The sequence below is a fragment of the Falco cherrug genome, chromosome 5 (genome assembly GCF_023634085.1).
Source record: "Falco cherrug isolate bFalChe1 chromosome 5, bFalChe1.pri, whole genome shotgun sequence".
Classification (NCBI taxonomy): Eukaryota; Metazoa; Chordata; class Aves; order Falconiformes; family Falconidae; genus Falco; species Falco cherrug.
Genome location: NC_073701.1, coordinates 13,063,405 through 13,084,591, shown reverse-complemented (window position 1 = coordinate 13,084,591; position 21,187 = coordinate 13,063,405). Strand labels below are relative to the sequence as shown.

General features: G+C 44.9%; 1 protein-coding gene across 5 annotated transcripts in view; it reads left to right on the top strand.

The window, feature by feature from the left end:
- The first annotated feature begins 212 nt into the window (after positions 1-212).
- The window catches only part of ETV6 (ETS variant transcription factor 6), a 140,015-nt gene continuing 119,040 nt past the window's right edge, over positions 213-21,187 (top strand). For 2 of the 5 annotated variants that reach the window (XM_055711162.1, XM_055711160.1), the window contains exon 1: positions 213-747. In XM_055711162.1, coding sequence (XP_055567137.1) covers positions 715-747 — 33 coding nt within the window. In that variant the 5' untranslated portion in view covers positions 213-714. Of the gene's footprint in view, positions 748-1,250; positions 1,267-18,858; positions 18,947-19,019; positions 19,036-21,187 lie in introns of those variants that run through there. The other 3 variants (XM_055711164.1, XM_055711163.1, XM_027814998.2) reach the window with 3 other exon arrangements.

Here is a 21,187-nt window from a genome sequence, read left to right as displayed (position 1 = left end):
GGGGGGGGGGGGCGCGCGCGCGCGCAGGCGAGGCGGCGACGGCCGTTGGTGCCGGCGGGCAGCTGCTGCGGCGCGGCCCCTTTAAGGGGCGGCGCGGGGTGCCGGGAACCCACGTCAGTTTCGGCCCCGAAACTCCGGATCAATGAGCGGCGCGGGGCGGGGCGCAACGCCCGGCCAGGCCCGGCCCGGCCCCGCCGCCTTTCGGTTTCTCTCTTCCAGGAAGGAAAACACCGGCGGGCAGCGGGGGCCGCGCCGGAGGCGCTCGCCCCTCCCGCCGCCTCGCGCCGGCACCCCCGCCCCTCCCCCCGCGCCGCCTCCCCCTGCTCCCTGTGCCGCGCGCGCGCGCACCGGCTCGCAGGCGGGCTCGCGCGGGCAGAGCGCGCGCCGTCACACGCGCGCGAACACACGCACAGAGCCACAGGCGCGCGCGGGGGGGGGCGGGAGCGGGGGGGGGGGGGCGGCGTGTGGGAGCGATCGCGCGCCCTCGGAGGAGCGGCGGCGGCGGCGCTGAGGAGGGGACTCGGGCGGCGGGGCGCCTCCCCCGGGCAGCTTCGCGGGCCGCGCCGCGCCCGCCGCCTAGGCGATGGTGGCGGCACCAACTTCCCCTTGAGGGGACGGGCCGAGTCGGGCCGTGCCGCCGGGCCGGGAGAGGAGCGGAAAGTGGGGGAAAGCCCGAGAACTTCCTGTCCGCCTCCGCCGCGTCCCTCCTGAGAGATGTCTGAGGCTCCTGCTCAGTGTTGCATCAAGGTAAAGCCCCGACCCTGCCTGCCCGGCCCCTGTCACCGCGGGACGCGCCCGCCGGCGCCTCGGGGCGGCGGGCGCTGTGCTTTGCCCAGGGTTATTTGGGTGAAAATAACTGTTTCTTCCTCTTCCCCCATCTCCGCGTGAAGGGCGGCACCACGGGGGTCGGGGGTCGCACTACGCTTGCGGGGCGCGCAGCCCCCGGCCGTGACAAGCAGGAGCGCGGAGCCGGCGCGGGCGGGGGGAGGCGGGAGGCGGCCGCCGGGACGCGGCTCCGGTCGGTTGTCAGCGCCGTGCGCCTGCCCCGGGCGACACGCACCGCAAAGCCGCCACGGCCGGGGCTTCGCGGCGTGGCTGTTGGCGGCAGGAGCCGGCGGCTCGCCCGGTGCTCACACGGCGCCCCGGAGACCGGCCCGGCCCGGCCCGGCCTGGCCGCCCGCCGGGCTGTGCGCGGTCCTTCGCCAGCAACTTCACAGAAAGTTTCCTGCCGTCGGGGAGATGCGGCCGCCGCTGCTTCCACCAGCAGTGCGTTGTGGGGCTTTCTTCTTATTGTTGCCTTTTTTTTTTATATATATATGTATATCTCCATATTCTTATGATTTATTTTTAGCCGCTGCCGTTTACTGGCATCGCTTGCCTGTCAGCAGGTAGGGGAGCCCGGGCTGCGTAGCGCCGTGCTGCGCTGCCAGGGCCTGGGGGATGCATTTCTCTGTGGCTCGGCCTGTTGCAGAAGGGGTTGCCCTGTCACGTTTCTTATCTTAAGTGGAGGCAGCGTGAAGCTGAGACAATGGAAACAAAATTGAGTTTCCTTTTTTGTCTAGACCCTTCCTATCTAGCAGCCTGCTAGAAACAGTGCTTTCTTCTCTCCTTCCCTCACCTCTCGGCTTTGTTGAATCGTGAGTTTTCTTCAGGGGTTGATTTACTTTGTTGCCAGCCAGGAATCTCCCTTCTGCTTAGACTAACTCTGGCCAAGTAGGAGTGCTTTAGCGGTTGTCTCTCCCTGCCTGGAAGGAAAAGGTGACTTCCAGACTCTCTCTAGGGGGAAGAGCCTGGAATAAACACTTATTCAGCTTAGAAGTATGACGCTTTTTTGTTTGCTTGTCCCATGTATGTGTGTGTATGTTCATGGTGTGAGTCTTGCCTTCTATACAGTGCGACCATAATTTGAAAACTTCGGGGTGCATTTTCTCCTGCCGTGTTAAATGCGATCAGGCTTGTGTCCCGTGAAGTCTCCTGGCTTAGAAAGTCTAGTTTGACTTTTCATAACACAGATGGCCAAACTGGATAATGGGATATTGTATGTGCATTACAGCACGGCAAAATGCTAATGCAGGCAAAAAGTGTACAATTAGAACTAAGCAGATCTCTATAAATATATATAAAATGAAATACAACTACTGTTATTGCTAGTGTGGAAAGTTAGGATGTGTTCTCTGAACAGAACAACACGAATGTCACGAAAAAGTAGAGTCATATGAGTTGTGTTTCCTTGTTTTCAACATGTCATTTTGAAAATATGAGGCTTACTTCTGCTCTTACTGAAGTCAGCAACAGCACTACAGTTGATTTCAGGAACAGTAAAACTGGTCCTTACCTAACCTCACTAAGGTATGTTATGGAATCATTACTGTAAGGGAGCAGCTATATAGCAGGAGAGACAAGCAAACTTCTGTTTGAGTCTTGAAATGATTAAATGCCAAATTTCCATTACATTTAGACAGATAATGGGAAACTATTTTTTTTTAACTGACCGATTACAAACATCATGGTCTGAATTTATTTTTATTTTTTAATGTGTAGTTTGTTTACATGCTGACGCTTGCAGTTATCTTTGTTGGAGGACAGAAACTACTGTTAATTGGCTTCGCTGTTGATGATTATTTTAATAGTTTCAAAAATAGAAAGTACATATTTTCAGACAGAAATGTGAATTTCAAATGCTATTGTTTCTTCACCAGTCAAACCATTCTGGGTAACTTTCTTTTCAGTTTTTCTAACTACCATTGGTTTTTGGACACTTGTTTCAACTAGGCAAAGTTAAAGGTGGTTGCAATCAGCAGCTGCATTTTAAGAGGAGTTGTTTAAACGGTAGTGTGATCATGCAAGTACGACTGATTATTTCTTCAGTGTGCCAGTCTGGTTCACAGCGTGGAGTGTAAGGTTGAGGCAGAGGAGCAAGCTCTCTCTACACTGTACTCCAACTTACTGCAAAGCTGCTGTGTTATTCTGAAAAGTAGCCAAGTATTGTGCTGTGAGGGTATTGCAGAGTTCCATTAGGAGCCTGTGAACTGGAAGCAGTGGTGCTGGTGGATGTATTTTTGTGTTATTTTTTTTTTCCTCCTCCAATACGGGGCAAGGGTGCATGCAGTAAGTGCCACAGCAACTGAGGTGATGAACCATGGAAAGCTTCAGTGGAGGGAGTGAAGGCTAGTGCTTTGTTTATGCCTGAGCTGCTCAGTGCACAGTCTCCCTACCTCACCTTGTTAGAGAAACACTCGAATAAGATTCAGGAAAACTGTGAAGAGGTTGAAGTTTTGGTATATATTTAAACTACTGGTAATCAATATAAACTTGCAGCAATGTCTTGGTTCATGTCAAGTACTTATCGGTATGTATGTGCAATTATATATTGATATGTGTTTGTTTTGCGGCAAGTATGTGTGCTTACTTACATTAACTCTTTCTCTGAGAGAGGAGAAAGATAATCCTAATTTCCTGATCTTGCCAACGTTTGGGTGTGTGCTTGCCTGGCTGATGGCAAGCAGACCCGGTAACTCCCAACTGTGCTGTTGTGGCAAGGAAGTTAAGTGTGTGCGTAAAGACTCTAAAGCTGCAGAGAGAAGTCATTGCTGGGTTTTAGAAAACAAGATCTTGAGAGAGGAGAATGAAGGCTGGACCCTCAGAGTTTGCTACAGCTTAGGACATCAATGTGTTCTCTGTGTGAACCGATAGGTTTCAGGCTTGTGGTGGGCTCCAGCCTGAGAGGGCCTGAGGGCCTTGGCTCCAGGGTGGTCTGGGAATGGACGTCTGGTGTGGTTGTCATATTTCGACATTTTTTTGTCCCAGCTGTTGGGATGTCTATGTTGGTAGTAAACCTGTTCTTCTGATTCTGAGCCATAGTAGTTAGCTGATCATATTTCTGTAAGTACTGCCACAATGCTGGCATTTGTTACAGTATTGGCAAGTGATTCTTCAGGCCTTACCTCTCCTCCTCCAGGTGGGAGAAATGAGGCACAGGAAGAGTGTAAACATCTTGGCAAAAGCTTACAGGAGAGCAGAAGCTCAAAGGGAGACAGGACTAGCAGTTTAAACACAGGTGATGATTTCTGTGATTAATTAAGGTCCGTGTGGTGATGAGTTCCCTTTCTAAAACCTCACCTGAAGCCTTCTGATTGTGAGGATCTCCCTGGTTTTTTTCTTGAAATTAGAATACCTTGAGAATATTGCCTTGGTGTCATATGGAGGCTCAAAATTCAGTGGGCAAATAGTTATGAACGTTGCAGTTTGTTTATTTTCCTTTTTATAAGTCTGGCACTTTCAGTTGCTTAGTCTGGTTTACCATGCAACCATACAAACAATTGTGCTGGCACAAGTGTGGAGCTGTGGGGGAACTAAACCTGGGAATATGGTGGTGGTGGTGGTGGAGGATCAGCTGCTGCAAACCTCACAGACCAGGGCTTCTCCAAGGCCAGGCTCCCTTGTGTGTGCCTGGCAGATGCTTGAGCTGAGAGAGCTTTCTACGGACAGCACTGAAAGTCATGGAGCCTTCCTGTGAGTCAGGCTGCACAACTGACTCCAGTGGAGATTTTATGCAGCCTTGCGCTGGCGGATGCGAGAGCTTTCTCTTGCAGTGAACTGTATGGTGGCCGTTGTGATTGCATGGGCACTGCAGGAGTCAGCACAGAACCCTGTAGCTCAAGGACTGGTCTCGCTGGTGCTTGTTTTGGATTCAAGGATGTACTTTGTAATCATTTTATAAAGAGGAAGAGGAAAAAGACTGATCGTATAAGCCGAAGGGCAAGGAATGAGCATAGCATTTGAGCTTTCAATCTTAACTGGCTTCCCCAGATTTACTCAGTTTTTAAGTAGGGCTTTATATCTCCCAATACTTCATTGATGCTGTTGTTGCAAAGAGCTCTTTCCCACCGAAGGCTTCCCATGCTGGGGGACTGTTCAGCACCACACAGCCAAATTCCTGTTACCCTTAACCAAGGCTGAGTATCTGTTAGTGAAGAGTGTGTTTCTTAATGTTTATTAGCAAACTTGTGTACTAGGAGGAGGATCCTTCTTCTCTTAGTGTCAATGACAAAACTCTCATTAAGTGTGGTGGGTGTAGGATTGAATGGTGGAAGACCAGTGTTTAGATGTACACACTATTTAACACCTGATTAATCACTTAACTCCTTGGCACCAGCTAAATTGAATCCCTCTGAAGCAAAATTTTACTAACACTGTCCCAATTAAACACTGGTCATTAGTATTCACTGTGTCATTACAGGTGAAGTCAGTTTCCTGGGAGGCAACCCATTAAAACAGCAGTCTGAATCTGAAATGCCCCAATTAAACAGAGGATACTTTAATGGTAATTTACATGTATATTGCACCTTGCATCTCAAAGTGCCTTTTGGAGGGAGGTGGCTAAGCAGTGCTCTGCTGATAGAAGTGATGATAAGTAGGAGGTGAAGTCTTGTACAGTTAACACAGAAGTGATGTTTCTGCCTCTTAGAAAAGTTATCTGGTCCTTGAGTGCTTGCCTTCTGAAGTCTTCTGACAAAAGTTTTCCTAATAACCTACTTACCGAGAGAAAGGAGAGGTAAAGCACCTGTGTTTTTGGCCAGTAGTGTGGTTCTGACCTATAGTCCAAAAACTGGCTACTTTGGGAGTTTTTTTGCATGCAATTATTTTGCATGTGTTTGTGGTTCATTGCCTTCAGCTGGGCATCCCCTGAGTGACAGCAATTCAAAAGCCAGTGCTTCTGAAAATGTTGGCTTCGGCCTTTGCTTTTCCTATCTGTGAAACAGGCATAAAATAATAATGAACTTACCTCTGCAGGGCAGTAGCGAGGCTTAGTATTTGTAACGCAGCATGGGAACAAATTGTGTTTATTACAGAAATCAGTGACGGCGTGATCTGATTCATTCCTGGCTTTTTAGTTCACATGGTGTTTGAGAGCATGGGGGGTGATTGTTGTTTGGCTGTTGGCTTTTTTTGGTAGGGGCCACCTAGCTGGAGAGAGCAAGATATGGCTCCCCTGTGTCCCGATGGCAGGGTCAGCCACACACAGGCAGGGTGGTGTTTCTGTGCCCACAGCCCACATTGAACACGGCTTTGGGAGGGGTGGGCGCGTGGTGCAGGTGTAGCTGTTCTGCCACAATCCCACTTCTGGCCCGGGGCAGGAGCACCTGGCAGGGATGGCAGCCAGATGTGGCTGCCACAGCAATCCCTGCTGCCTTTCCCTGACTGCCACCCTTCCCAGGGCTCCCTGAAGTTGAATGCAGAGCAGGCTGCACACTCAGTTGTCCCACATGGTTTTTTGGTTTGCTGCCTTTTTTTTTTTTTTTTTTTTGGTGGGGATAGGAGAGCATCACTCTCGGCTAGATCAGATACACCTTCATCATCTGACAAGGGGGGACTTGCTCACAAAGGCAGTGGTTGGTGGTCAGCTGCTAGCATTGTCACTTAATTTTTAGGTCGCGATGTGTCCCTGTGCCTCCTGAGGGAAGGAGGCTGCCCGGGACAGCCCACAGGTGGGGTGTTCCTTTAGACAGTTGTGAAGAAGCCAAACTGAGCCCAGGTACATGCTCGGGTTCAGGCTGAGCAGAGATCTGACAGGCCACCAAAACTTCTCTGCCTTTATCTGTAGAGTTGCAGCAATTGATTCCTGCCATCATGGGTTATTTTTTTAGGTCTACAGCCTAAGCCAGATTTAGACCATATTGGTTCTGGTGTCACTGAGTTGTCTTCAGGCAATGTTTTGTTGGAGCACAGAGGACAGCTGCTCTCTTTATCTACTACTTCAGTAACAAATGGAACTTAAGGCTAAACTATACTGATTCCACCACCACCACCCCTCAAAAAAAAAAAAAAAAAAGCCACTGCTGGCAGGAAAATAAATGCAGAAAACTCCAGCTGAAGTTGAACTTGTTTATGCAATGTCTGGAGCAGCGATAAATAAAGGATTTTGAAAGTAGTTAAATTTTTCACTGATGGATGCTATAGCTTCTCTTCTATAATGCTACTGAGCTCCAAAGTGAACTGGGTATAGCAATTAAGGAAAGCTATAAGTGATTCTTCCTCTAAACGATTTTCCAAAGGTTATTCCTTGTTAGGCCACATGCAGTTTCTTTGCTTCAGTGTCGTTCTTGTACAGTTTATAAATACTGTCCTGGTTAAGGCAGTCTGAACAGAAAATGAGTATGAAAGAGAGAGAAGAGATTTTTACTGTGGTGTTTGTGTTGGTGTTCTGTGGAATGTTTGCACATAGAAATAAATAGCATTGTAAATCACCTTAAAGATGTGTGTAATGCCAGGAGTAGCACTGGGTGTGACTGCAAGAGTTAAGTATTAGTACAACTCCACAAAAATACTTTGAATGTGACAACTGAGCTTTACATGTTAAACTATTAACAGCTGGCTAGTATTAAATCCAGAATTTGGATGTTTAATTTTAAAATAAAAATAACTGTGGTTAAAAATAGGAACAACGGGTGATTTCTTGCTGTGTTTTCTTTTTTTCTTTCTTATTTTTTTCTTTTTGTGTAGTGGTGGTTTTTTTTTTTCTTTTGGGGGGTGTGTGTGTTAGCTTCTTTGTAGGTATGTTTTGGTTTGTTTTGTGTTTTTTTTCCTAGCTAGCTCAGGTAGGGTCTGATCAAGCTGGGAAATTATTTGTTTTGAAAAGTCTTGAGAGTTTAATGTGGAGGAAACCAGCTGGCATCCAGTAAGGAATATCCTTAAAACTGATGGAAAGCAGCAGAGAGTGAGATTCTTTATGTAGTTTGAATTTCAAGAGAATATGGATGAAGTGATTTTTCCATTATGTCTTCAGTGGGATCCTCCAAAACATCTATTAACAGAAACTAGGAATGTTTTCTAAATGGTATAGGATTCTGTGGAAATCCAAGAGCTTGGAGTTCTACCAGATAAATGAAATGTTTAGTAAAAGTGCCAGAGATAGTAGTACTAGAATCCAGAGACAGATTTATCCAGTTAGTAGGGCCACAACAAGGCATTGATATCTGCAAACTGTGTTTTCCTTTTCTCTCCCTTTTTTTCCTTAAAAAGACTTCATATCAAAGTGGTTTCCATCATTGATGGAGCACTGTGAAGCTCTGCTGATGTACTCGGAGGTCAAATGGAGCAAACCCAGCATTACAGAAATATTGGGGAGCTCCTTCCCACTTTCTAGGAACTCATCTGAGGTCTGTGTTGGCATTCCTCTCACGACAGAAGTAATCCTTTTTTTCTCGGGTGGATCAGGACTGGAGATTGTTGTTTCACCATATTCCCTCTTGAACAGTGAGTTCTCATCTTCCTACCTGCCCTATGCTTTAAAACACAGCAAAGCCAAGCTTTTTCAAACCTGTCCAGGAATCGAAGTGAGAGGTGGTAGGGTGCAAGGAACCAGAGGCTCTGGGATGAGGGTGTTGGTTCCAGTTATCACTGGAGGCTACTGGAAAAAATCTTCCCTGGCAGATGGGTCTTCCTTTCCGCATCCCTGAGAAGCTGCTTGGATATTTCCAGTGGGCATATTGCCACTGTGCAAGACCAGCTACACTTGAAGCCTGCAGAGCAATTGGGCTACCCCCCATGGCACTGATGGGCCATTGTCACCTGTGCCACTGTCTTTCTACTGTGGCGACTCTGGTGCCAGCAGCCTTACCCCAGTTCCAGAGGACCAGCTCCCTCTGGTTTAGAGCACTGCTGTGCTGGGTTGGGCAGCCTGGTATAGGCACGTGTAGGTGCCAGGTGCCTGACTGGGGCTGTGCTGTGACTGTGGGGTGACGGACCTGCCATCTCCCTGGGGCTGAGGGAATGAAGGGCTGAATTGTTTTCACAGAGCGATGAGGATGCATTCGTTCCTAAGTCCCAGGGTGCCAGGAAGGGCACCAGGTTGCAGGAGCAGGAGTCCTGATGGATGTAGAAAATATTTCTCGGTTGGCAGCCTGAGTGGTTCTGTCACTGTCAAATGGCTTGAGCAAATGGGTTCTTTGGAAGAGGGCTTGGGGAAGACTGTGGGAGCGGCTTCCAGGGGAGGAAGGTTATGGGCTATAAAATATTTCATGGCATGTGGCCTGAGATATGTATCGCATGTTGTACAGTAAACACTGGGCTCAAGCACACAGGCAGTGGTGTCTTAGCAAGCTACCTCACACCAGCTGAGTCATCAGAGCCATCCGTGACTGACCGTGCGCTGGCTTTTATTACCTCCCAACTGGGACAAATTACAACTTCTTTTAAACCTCAAGGAAAGAGAAGAGTGAATTAATAGTGTATGCACAGCCAATTAGCACAGCCAACTAAACTGTGTTGATGGGCAGTGGCAGAGTTTTGCAGGCTTGGAGAAGTGGGCAAAGAGCGCAGTATTTATTTTTTTTTTTTCCTCTTGGTAGTTTTGGTTGTGGCTTTTGCATGGCTCTTCTGCTTAACAGAAACAGTGAGGTCTCCTTCACCTGTTCGGTCTTGTTTGCTGATGGACCTCCCAGAACTGCTCTGGCAGCTGGAATCGTGTTTTGGGAAATGATTTGGTTGGTGAATGAAAGAGAAAACTGAGCTCAGTTTTCATTTTGGGGTGAAATAGGCAAATAAAATTGGTGGAAAAGGAGTGGGGAGTAAAACAGAAATCTGTATATTGTAGTTTGAATCAATGGTGTGTATCAGTTCTGATTATAGCGTGTTTTCCTGACTACTAGGAGGGTTTGTAGTGGCACCAAAAAAGATACAGGAATGACCTGTGAAGTTGTTTGGGGAAACTTCCATAGGAAGAGAAGCTAGATTGCTGAGGACTCTGGCTCAGAAAGGAGACTGCTGAGGGAAGTATAACAGAAATCTATAAAATCACACAGTAGTATAGTATGGGGAACAGTTATTTCTGATAGTACCAAACTAGAGCAGGCAATATAATTGCCAGACAGCAAGACTGAAGCAAGTATTACTTCCATCTGTGTTAAATTATGGAACTCACTGCTGCAGGATGCTGTGGAGGCTAAAAGTACAAACAGATTTAAAAAAGAGGGTAGAAGAATATGGGGAAGATATTAAATCTAGCAGCCTGTATGGGGGTGGGGGGGAAATCCTATAATGACACGGGGGAAAGATTGCTTTTTCTGTCTGTTAAGCCTTTCCTGAAACAGAGACTTCTTGTCTTTTGGGAACAAGATCCCAGGCAAGATAGACTTGCTCTGATGATGTATAGGCATTCAGATGCTTCAATTTAAAATTTTGCACCCTGGAAGGCTGGTCTCAAGTGCTTATTAGTCTCCTCCGGATTGTTTCCTAAGTCTCAGCCCCAGCAGTCTTAATTTCAAGAACACTGGTTAATTGTAAGTGGGAAGAGAGCTAAGGAAGAATTTGTGTCTGTGATTCAGAGAGATTTGTGAAGTCTGGATTGCTAGAACTAGCAAGAGATTGGCTTTGTTGCTTTAATTACCCAGATTCAAATGAAAGGGGAAAACCTTCAGGGAACACATGGAAGAGGAATTACAGAGCAGCATTTGAAAAAGGGAAGTTTTTTGGTTATGGGGAAGAGACATTGTTTGCTTCCAGAAGCCAAATGTGGGTTGACCTATGCTTTTCCAAAGGTCTCCCAGTTCCCATTATCACCCATGTGAAATGTGTTCCTGCAGCATTAACTCTTTTTCACATGTGATAAATGGTGTCCCAACCAGAGCTTGCAGCCACAGGTATAAGAGTTGCTGCTTTCACTGCCTGGCCAAATGTTGCAAGCGGTCACTGAAGGGTCTCACTCGCTAAGAAATGCTGTCATTTGTACAGACCTTGCATCATGCTTTGGTTTTGACTTATTTATTTTCTTTTTAATGGCAAACAGAAGAATGGATGTACAAAATCAATTCCGATATTGTTTTGCATATGTACTTTTTATTTTTCCTAAAGAGAGAGTGATTGAGTGTTGGATAAACATTAAAACATACTGATGTGCAACTAAATATGGCCTTTAATCTAAATTTAGTTCTCCTTTCTGCTAATCTATATGATGTCCACAAGTATCTATTTAAGTAATTGGATAGCCTTATATGGATTTAGTTAGGTTTTTATTTTGGAAAACAACAAGTTACTTTTATTTGCTGGATGATTGATTTATTTTTTTTTTTATTTTATATGCTGTTTATGATAGACTGCACTTGGCTTTGCAGTGAAATGCAATTGCATGTGGAGTCTTCCCCATCAAAACCCTGAGCATTAGAAGTACTTCTTAAAAAAATTTTATAACTGTAAATGAAAAGGAAATATCTGGTACATTTTGGGGTAATATTACTTAATAAATAACAACCTTTTTATTAAATGAAATATGATATTTTTTAATTGCATTGATTGTTTCTTGTCATGCTGATCTAATATTAGTAGATTTTGCTCCCTCACCCCTCATTTTTATTTGTTGACTGGAGGAAGAAAACAAGCTTCCTGTTTCTGCAACTCCAAAGTATTTCCCAACTTTGGGTAAACTAGTCATTGTAATAAACTAATTGACTAAACTGAAAGAAGAAAATAGTCTCTCTGTATCTGTTGCCAAAAGTGGGCTTGGCTCTTTGGCAGGCTGAGGCTCTAGGTGTATAATAGTGTGTTCCACTCATTGGAGTGGTAGGACTTCCTTTTATGCTTTGGCACAAAATTTTGTACTTGGGATTTATCTTTAGTGGTGAGACCCATCTTTAGCCATGGAGGGCTGGAGCTATGGAAAATCAGCTGACATGAGGGGTATTTCTCCAGTTTAGCGTGAAGGTTTGGCTTTGCAAACAAGAGGGGAAGCTGCTGTAGATCCAGAACAAGCCTCCTGGTTCCAAATGAAACCAAAACACTTAATGTACTAGTGCTCCTGGAAAGGAAGGGCTCTGAAAAAACAGGTTTTAACTTGTGTCCTTTAATAGAGGTGTCTGTATGCTTTCTAAGATACTCAAAAGTCTCTATTAGCTCAATGTTTTAATAGGTTTGTTGTTACAGCTCCCTGGGAGGCAGGGAACTAGGATAGCCCTGCTTCACAGATGGGGAGTGTAGCAGCTTCATGTAGTCTCTTGGTACCTATAGCTGCAGCAAAATAATGCTTTGCTCTCCAAAAGTGGTCTCCTTGGGCCCTTTGCTGCCTACCTGCGATGCTCTCTCACTATTTGCTTAGCAGATGATACTGTGCTTAGGCTGGCCTGTCCCATCACTCACACTTGCCCTTCCTCCTTGCTGGAGTGAGAACCTTGTGGTCCTACTGTGTGTCCCTAGAAGGTGAAGAATTACGTCACCATAACTTCAGCTAGTCCAGTTATAAGGTGAACTTAAATACTGATGGAAGAGAAGGCTGGTTCCCTTCAGTCTAGACTTGAGTTTAAGTCCCTGTCCATTTTTCATCAGTGATGTGTAGAGCACTCTGTCATATCCAAAATACTCATTCATATGGGCCTTGACCCCCTTTTTTGTTGAAAGAGAGGAAAAAACCCTCCCCCAAACAAAAACTGAAGTTCTATCACTTTCTTCACCTCAATTGGAAAATAAACATAGGTAGACCCAGGTTGTCAGCAGGTAGTTGGCACAGAAAGTGTGAAAGCTGTGGACTGAAGACACAGATAGCTCATTCAATGATTTGCATGCAAAGGACACTGAGCAGCTGGCCTGGAGTAAGGCTTAGATTTAGAGCGTGTTTAAATTTAAGCATTACAGTGAGAACAGGTATATTTAGTTTTTCATCTTCTAAAGAGAAAAAACCCACAACAAATCCCAAAATGAATTAAGGGAATTAATTAGTGGAGGTGATTAGAATGATAACTGTTGGGGATGGAGTAGGTTCCATTTTTGGGTTGCTTTCTGTGTGACACCTGAGAAGCAGAGCCAGCCTGAACAGCTTTGGTCAGCAAAAATTTTTTTGCCCACTGTTCGAATTCCTGGCTTGCAAAAATTAATGGCTTGGTTGGTAGCTGTGCTTCTGGAAATAACATAATTACATATACTTTGAAAATAGAGTTGGAGCTTCAGTCTTCATGTCAACCAAAGTTCCAAGAGTAGACTGCTCGCAGCCCATCCACCTTCACAGCCATTTACACACAAAAATCTAAAGATGTTCAGCACTGCTGCAAGATGCAAGCTTTGACGTGGGGTGGCTCTGCACACCTATGTAGATAGGGAGCTCTTTGGACCAAACAGATCTGGTATCTCTATTTCTGTACACCTACTCTAAGCTATGGGACTGGAGGTTAGTGGGGGAAGGAAAACAGGAGCCAGGGAAGTAGGGTGGGATTGAGAGTGACGGAATTAAAAATGAGTGCCATGGCAGCAACTGCAAGCAGGTAGGCCCATTGCAGACTCCTGTGGAAATACTAAAAATTTGCTTTAGAAGGTCATGAGAGGCAGAGACAGGGAGAAGCTGAATTGGGAAGGGTTGTATCTCCTCATATGGGAGCAGCAAAGATTAGATGAAAGCGTGTGGCAGTTTTAAACAAGGGGAAGTATGTTTTGACAGGACATACAGTGAGGTTACCAAACTTACTGCCAGGAGTGGTAATGTAGGGCTAAACAGACAATTAGTTTCAAAAGACAGTTCATGCTAGATGGATTCGTTTGGGACCATTGACTATAAAGATACAGCTGCTGGCCTTGGGTCCGAAAGCCCTTAACCTGTGGATTGCTGGTGGAGCGTGCAAGGCAGAGTTTATTCCTTGTGCTCCTACTCTGCGCATTTCCTGCTGGGTGGGGCTGGAGATGTGGTACTAGCTTAGGCAGACCTTTGGGCTGACCAGAACTACTGTGTTTTTCCATTTTCATTTAGGGCTTTCATACTTTGGTGCTGGACTCTGTACAGATGCCTCTGACAAGTGGAAAAAAAACAGTTGAGAAAACCTCTCGTGTGAATCAGGCCTTCTGCTCTGTTTCTTGATCTTGTTGGGATGTTTCCTCAGCAGAGGTAACCAGACCATCTGAAATTCACGCAGTCAATGTTCTTCAGGTTATGAAGTGAATTGTGAATTGTGTTTGGAAAAATTCTTGGGGATTTTCCTGTCCTTGACTCTCCTCTTAGGCTGTGACGCCATTTATTGGCCTAAAGTGCCCTGACCTATTTTATTTCTCTAGGTTTTTCCCAAGATTTGGCTGACAGAGGGTGGAAAAAACAATTAAATTCTGAGATAATTCAAATGCTACGTGCTGTGTCAGCCACACCTTTTCTGATGGCTGATAAGAGACAAATGAACACAGTTCCTTGCAAGGCAAGGATGCATTTGTTTGGATGGCACAAACACGTAACTGCATGACTGTGGCTGATGAACAGGTGTTATACAGTACAAGGACAATTCCAGCACTTCCATTAATTTATTCCATCAGCATGCCTGAAACCTGCTTTGGAGTGACTATCTTGATTTGATAGTTCAATCTCTTTGCCTTTCAATCCCTGACTCTTCTTTTCAAGTTCCTAATAGCTGAGAAAATTGAAGAGGAAGTGTTGTTTACTGGGAGCCTAGGCTTCATTTTTCTACACAAAACGATTAAGAAATGAGTAAGCTGACAGACAGGACCTTCTTGTGGGACCCTGTGTACACCAAATGTTTTCCTTCAGTGCAAGTTGAGCTATTTCTCAAACCATGCTTGTCCTGTGCTATTGCATTTAGTGACCCATTAGAACTAGAAAGATGAGCTGGCTAAAAGGGAATTAAAAAAACCCACTTGCAAATGCTTGTGTGTCCTTTACCAAGCCCTACATCTAGAATGGTGTCCTACAGTAGGCAGAAACCATAGGAGCTTGCTGTCATGTGGTGTGTACTTGCCTGTCTTTAGGCTGAACTTAGTTCTGATGTCTGATGGTCACTTTTAACTGCTTCCTGAGGTCCTGTCCTACTGCACCAGCTTGGATTGTCTGTCCCTCTGGGGGCACGCTCTTCCTTAGCTGTTTCCAAGTGCTGACTATAGAGCCTGAATGTCTGAAGATATACCCACTACCAACACAGTAAAAGAGGAGCAGAAATTCCCAAAAGACGCTGAGAGCTGAAGGAATTCTGTTTTCCCAGTGTTAAACACAAGGAAGTTAATTTTATCATTCCATGCAAAAGTGAATTAAAATATGTCCATGTACCACAAGCAGAGCCTGGACATGCACTTTCCTACTGCAAGCACAGCAGTAATACGATGTTGTGACCAAGGAGTGTATTATTTGCCCAGGTTTTGTAGGTCATCTTTAATTTCTTACTTACTGATATCCTAGCTGTTTGCACTCAACTGCTTAATTCCTGAATTTACCACTCAGGCTTCATGGTGCTACAGGAATGGGTGGTGGTATGCCATCTGTGGACAAATGAACAGTTAACAATGCGCTCTTGAATGCAGCCCTCATTTTAGGCTGATGAAGCCGGGCTTGATTTTCCCCCATCTCCAAATGGATAGCCTATTTGTTCATGCAGTCACCATGCTGTGTTTTCCTTCAGGTTTGTACCTCAAATTTTACCTTGCCTTTCACATGTTTGAAGCCGCAGTCCTTAAAAGTAGGGGTGACAAGGCTACTGGGAAAACACAGCCCTTGGAGATTGCAAAGTCTGTTTGTTCTTCAAGTCACTTGAAACAGGAGCTAAATGATATGCTTGGTTTTAGAAAGCAGCAGTATTCTATCTGATCTTGTCCTTCCAGTGGAAAAAAAGGCGAGGGTTTGATAATCTATATGGCAGTACAGTGGTAAACTTGGAGTGATTTAGACCGTTAATGGAAAGTACTTTAACTTTGATTTTTTAACAGTGTGTCAGATGAAAGGATAATCTTAGCCTGTCTGATTTCCCCTTGCTGCTGGCTTGCATAGCATCTGCCTAAAATGAAAAGGCAGCACATAGATCCCAGTGTGCAAAAGTAGCAGGCTGCTCGTGTGGCCAGGTCGTTAACTTCCTTCCCTCCATTTCTCAATCTCAGGTCTCGCTGTTGTCCATTGTTAATTATTCTGGCTGTGGGCTCATTAAAAAGCCCTGAACACCAAGCATTTTTCCAGGCACAAGTAATTTGTGCTTAGATGTTTGTTTTTCCCATGGCTAACTAGTGTCTAGCCTCCTCCTATTGGCCTCTTACTTGTATGCTCTGTCATTTCCCTTTTCACAGGGTAAGGGTATTCTCCCTAAACTCTGCTCTATTTTTTACTGTAAAGAGCACGCAGGAGATTGTGGACTATATTGTCAGGCTATGTCATAACGTATTTTCTTTTGAAGTACAGTGGGGTTTGGCATCGTAAGAGGTGAGGCTCTTTAAGCATGATATGAAGAAGAGTCCTGCTCTAGATACAGTGGTTGAGGCTAGTGAAAATTGTGGCTTGAGCAGGAGTTCTGGGTTTTCATCCTATGTTGAGCCTGCTAGTTCCTGAATTCTTCTGTGGTGTAGCTGTCCAATGCTATCATGCTGTCCTTCCCTGCCTCTGGCAGTGTCTCTGAAGGATTATTTGCCCATATCCAACTCTGGGCTGACTTGAAGCTGTTTTTTTTTCCATAGGTTTTTAACCATTCTTTAAAGGCACTACGCAGGTGCACTATTGTTATTTTGCTGAAGTAGCTTGATGAGATTCTTAATTCAGGATAAGGTGGTAGCACCCTGAAAGATCTTGTCCCACCCTTCCCCTTCCCCACCTCCTGTGGCCTGGCACAAATGTTAGGGCAGACATGTGCTTGATAGGGCAGCAGATCTGGATTAAAATGGACAGCTTGTGCTAGTGCAAGGCAGAGCATGGTGTGGAGGTGGGAAATAGCAGCTGGGAACACGAGGAGGGCAGGGCACGTTTTTTCACTGGCGGTGCCAGTTGATCTGGGATTAAAGCATCGATGAAACTCACAATAAAGCTTTGGCCAGATCTTTGTTACCTGACATCAGAACTAAAGCTTTTAAAGATTCATGCCTGCTTTCTTTACTAGAACTGTCCCTTTAGGCTAGATAGAGTAGCTACAGGAAAAGTGGTCACTGATACAGGAAGAAAAACATTGTGGTTCTTGTGCTGAAAAGCCATCCCTCCTTTTCTTATGCCAGCAGACACCTAGGGTCTGAAACAGCACGGTTTGCTCTTCTAGTGTGAAGGGTAGAGCTGTTGCCTGGAGGTATGAATGAGCCTTCTGGTATCAGCGTGAGGCCCCGCTGTTGTCATCTGTGGACTTCCAACCGTGCTATGACTTGCTTTGCCCTTTTGAACACACCTTGGCTGTAATGTTTAGGTTTAATTGTAGGAGAAGGCTACTTTAATAAATGCAGGCACTTGCACATACTGAGTTTTCAGAGATAGACTGAGAACACTGAATGCCAACCCCCTCACTTTCATTGCAAATTTATGCTGTTCTGTACCACTGATGCTGACAGACGGTCTGGACCTGTTTAACCATGCAGCAAAGCATGAAGCCTCTCTGGGTCAGGGGAGGAAGTTTGTCCCATGTGCCTAATCTAGAGGTCATTTCAGAGTTTCAATTATCTATTAAAATTGCGTCCTTGAAACATGCAAACACAGAAGTGATATGTTCAGTCCATAAGTGCTAGCTCTCTATAAGCCACATGCACTGCAGCTTTCCGGGTAACTTGCTATATATGCCCTGTATTGGATTTGGTGTGAAAGGTATTTGTGGCATCCTTTCTAGAGAAAACTGGGCCATAGATCTTTATTTTTCTTATCTCTTTTATGCTGGCCTTGCGACACTGTTATAAAAATATACCAACCTGGTACATATAGTCATTATCCTGGACCAGGAGGATAGGCTTGGGTTAAAGGTCCTGTATGGAGATGCAGGAGGCTTTCGTGCAGTCCCTGCTCTGTCACTGCATTCTCTGTGACCTTGAAGTCTGTTGATGTGATTGCCTTTCTGTAAAGCATTAATGCCTAGTAAAACTGAGTCAGATCACTGGTGGAAACTGCTTGTGCCTCTGTAATACAAATAATTAATAATGATCTTGCCCTAACCACTTGCTGGTATGATTAATATTGCAGAATTATTGGCAGTAGGACCCAGGGTTTAACAGTACCAGGGTATGATTTTTGGATAGTTCGCTTTTTTTTTTGGTCTGTTTTGAATTCTATCTGAATAACTCCTAAAGATGCCACTGTGTTGGTTGATGCATAAAAGGAGGTTTGAACCATGTCTAGGATAATCAACTTAAAATTTAATGAAAATTAATATTAAAATCTGCACAGTTTAGAACTGCTGAGCTATCAGTTTGGTATTACCCCAATGTTGGCAATTTGGGTAGATTTTAGTGAAATGGTTCAGGTCATGGTGAAGACCTGAAAAATTCTCCCTCCTCCAAAGTTACTTGAAAAACTAAAGAAACTTTTCCAGCTAAAGGGGGAAAGAAGTCACTCTTCAAGACCCAACCATTTACCAGAGATTGTAAGAGAATTGTGTTTTATTGGACCTGATCTCTATGCTCCACTGAGTTCAAGAGGATTTGGCTGAAGCCTATAGTGATATAACTGAGCAAGAGATAACGGATAAAGGAAAACTCATTATTAGTCAGTGGCACTGGCCATAATGAAAGCTAGTCAAGAAACAGATTTTTGTCATGTGGGTAACATCACTACTTTTAATTCATTTTCTGAAAGTTCAAACATGAGGGAAAAATGATGTCTTCAGTTTAAAAAACCCCCACCAACAAACCCTGGTGAGTTTCCTACGGATTTGTTAACAGCAAGGTCAGGGGGTTTTTGTCTGTTTGTTTTTGGGTTTTAAATTACTATTATTTTTTATTTTGAGGTATTCTCATATGAAGCAGAATGATTCAGCATTTCAGAACTCTATTCTTTTGTTTTTTCCTGACTCAGCTTGAGGAAGTTGACTGAAACAACACCTTTTCCCTCAGAACACAGACAACATGTTTTATAATAATAACTTCTGATTAGCAGATGATGACAACAGCAACAAAAATAGGAAAATGATGGTAAGAAGTAGCACTTTTTTTTTTTTTTTCCAGGCCAGAGGGACTGTTAAGAAGCCATGAATGGAGTCCGTTGCATCTCTTTAACCAGTGTGTTACATCTTATCTGACACCTGCATGACAGGCAGGTGACAAACCCCCCAGATGTTTTTGTTCATGACCCGCCCACCCAGATACCTGGCCATATCCCATGTCCTGTCTCAAGTAGCACTGGTGAGTGCGTGAAGCTGTGCAGACTCTGTATCTCTTGAGGCTGCATGATGTCTCTGCCTGACAGGGCAGCCTGGTCAGAGAGGGAGGCAACTCACTGACTGTTCTTGCTCCCAGACAGAGGGTAACATTCATGCTGTTGCTTCTCTGCAGCTGCAAGAGGTGGCTTGCTGTCTGATTACCTGTCTCTTCCCCTGTACCCACTCAAGACTTTGCAACTTGAGGCTCAACAGATTTTAAGGCTGACCTTACTTGGATGAGTCATCTGTCTTTGATGTGTGTGCACCGCTGATGGGAGAGAAAGGAGGCAGGGATGCTTGCTGTCTGTGATACAAGACTGCTTTCCACTGCCCTGTCTCAGTGCATCAGATGGAGGCATCTTTTCCTCCCGAGCCTCTGCGCTGCCTGCAAGTTGGATAGCTAACTGGGCTCACATACTGAGGAAGGGTTTGTAGTTCCACCACTACAAACAGTAAAACAAACAAACAAAAATAATTCAGAACGTCTCTGGCAAATATGAAATTGGTGCAGGATCTACTTCGTTAGTTCGGTTGACTGCTATCCACCTGTCTTCCATTCATCTGGTTATTATTTTATTTTCAGTTCCGTGTGTGTGCTGTGATTGAAAGAAATCTCTATTTGTTGTTAAATCCCTTTCAGATTTATTTAAAGTGCTTGGCTGTCCTGCTTTTGTCTCTTGTCCCATCTCAGAGATCTGATTTCCTCTTTCTGCTACCACCCCTCACCAAACACTTTGCACCATAAAAAGGTATCTTAAGTACCAAGGTAGACTAGTAGTACTGTAGACCTGTTCAGCATGGACTGATATCAGACTGTGAAGAGGTCCCAAGCTGAACATTTTTTTGTTTTGTTTAAATTAAAAAAGGAAAGGAGCCTTAGTTAGAACACTTCCCTATGCATAGATAGCCATTAACTCTTGGAATATTGTAATTACCAGAGAACACTCCTAAATATCTGAAAGTGAGATAATTTTTTTTTTGGTGGAAATGAATTACATAAGAATGGAAATTCTTGATTTAGAAATGTAGCTTCTACACTAATCCTGATGAATAGCTGCCCACTGCCCCCCCTGTTTCTCTGCAATAAGTCCTGCCAGTGCTGCTGTGTCACTGGTAGTGTGGACTCTCAGCTCAGTTAAGGGACAGCAGCTCTGACCCGACAGTCAGCACCCAGGGATTCCTTCCTTCCTTTTCTTTTTTTTTTTTGGCTGAAATGGTCAAAGTTTACCACTTTGCTTGAGAACAGGCACTTTCCAAGCTGCAGCAGCTGTTTTTACAGAATCTACGTTCCTCTTAGGTTATTTGAGCAATGGGACAGAGAATTTTGGAGCTGCCCCTGCTGGGCTTTCTTAACTTTGGATCCATTCTTGCATTAGATCAGCTCAAGCAATGCTATTGTGCAGTTTTTACTCAGGACCAGTACAGCAGACAAGGAAAGGTGTGTGTATGTGTGTGGGAGGTTGTTTTCAGCCCTGTAAATAATAGTCTCCAAATCTTCACAGGTCACTTTCTTTCCTCTCCCATTACTCCCAAAGATTGTTCCTGCATGTTTTACTGGTGCGATGAGGTTTCCTTTGGAAGTTAGGTGCCAATTTGAGCTTCACTCAGAAGCTTCATGAAAAGGTGGTTGAAATGCTGGGGGAGGGAACTGCCTCTGAGCATCTTCCCTCGCCTGCGGGGCATCCCTGTGGAGAACTTTGGGTTCTTAAATGCCTTGAGAAAGATCAGGAGGATAGGTTCCTGGAAGAGTTTTTTTTTTTCCCTGGGGGACCCCTGAGAAATTTAACTTGCACTTGTAGCCACTTTGTGGTGAGTACAAATGCACCTCGCTCTGCACTTCTTGGAACTGGGTCTTACTCACCACTTAGATCTGAAGTAGTGCTGTTGCATGTTTTTGTGTACCCCCCCTGACTCCCACAGTCCTTTGGTTGTGGTGGATTTTTGGCCATCTGTGGTTTGAAGCAGTTGCTGAGGGCTCTGTGTGTGTATGTGTGTATAGGAATAGCAGATTAGAAAATGAGAGGTTGAGAGCCTCAAACAGCTTCCTGAAAGTGTGGGAGCCAGGGAAAGGAAATCTTTTGAAGCTATATCAGTGCTTTACACAGACAAGAATAGCAGACAGAGCGTATTGACAG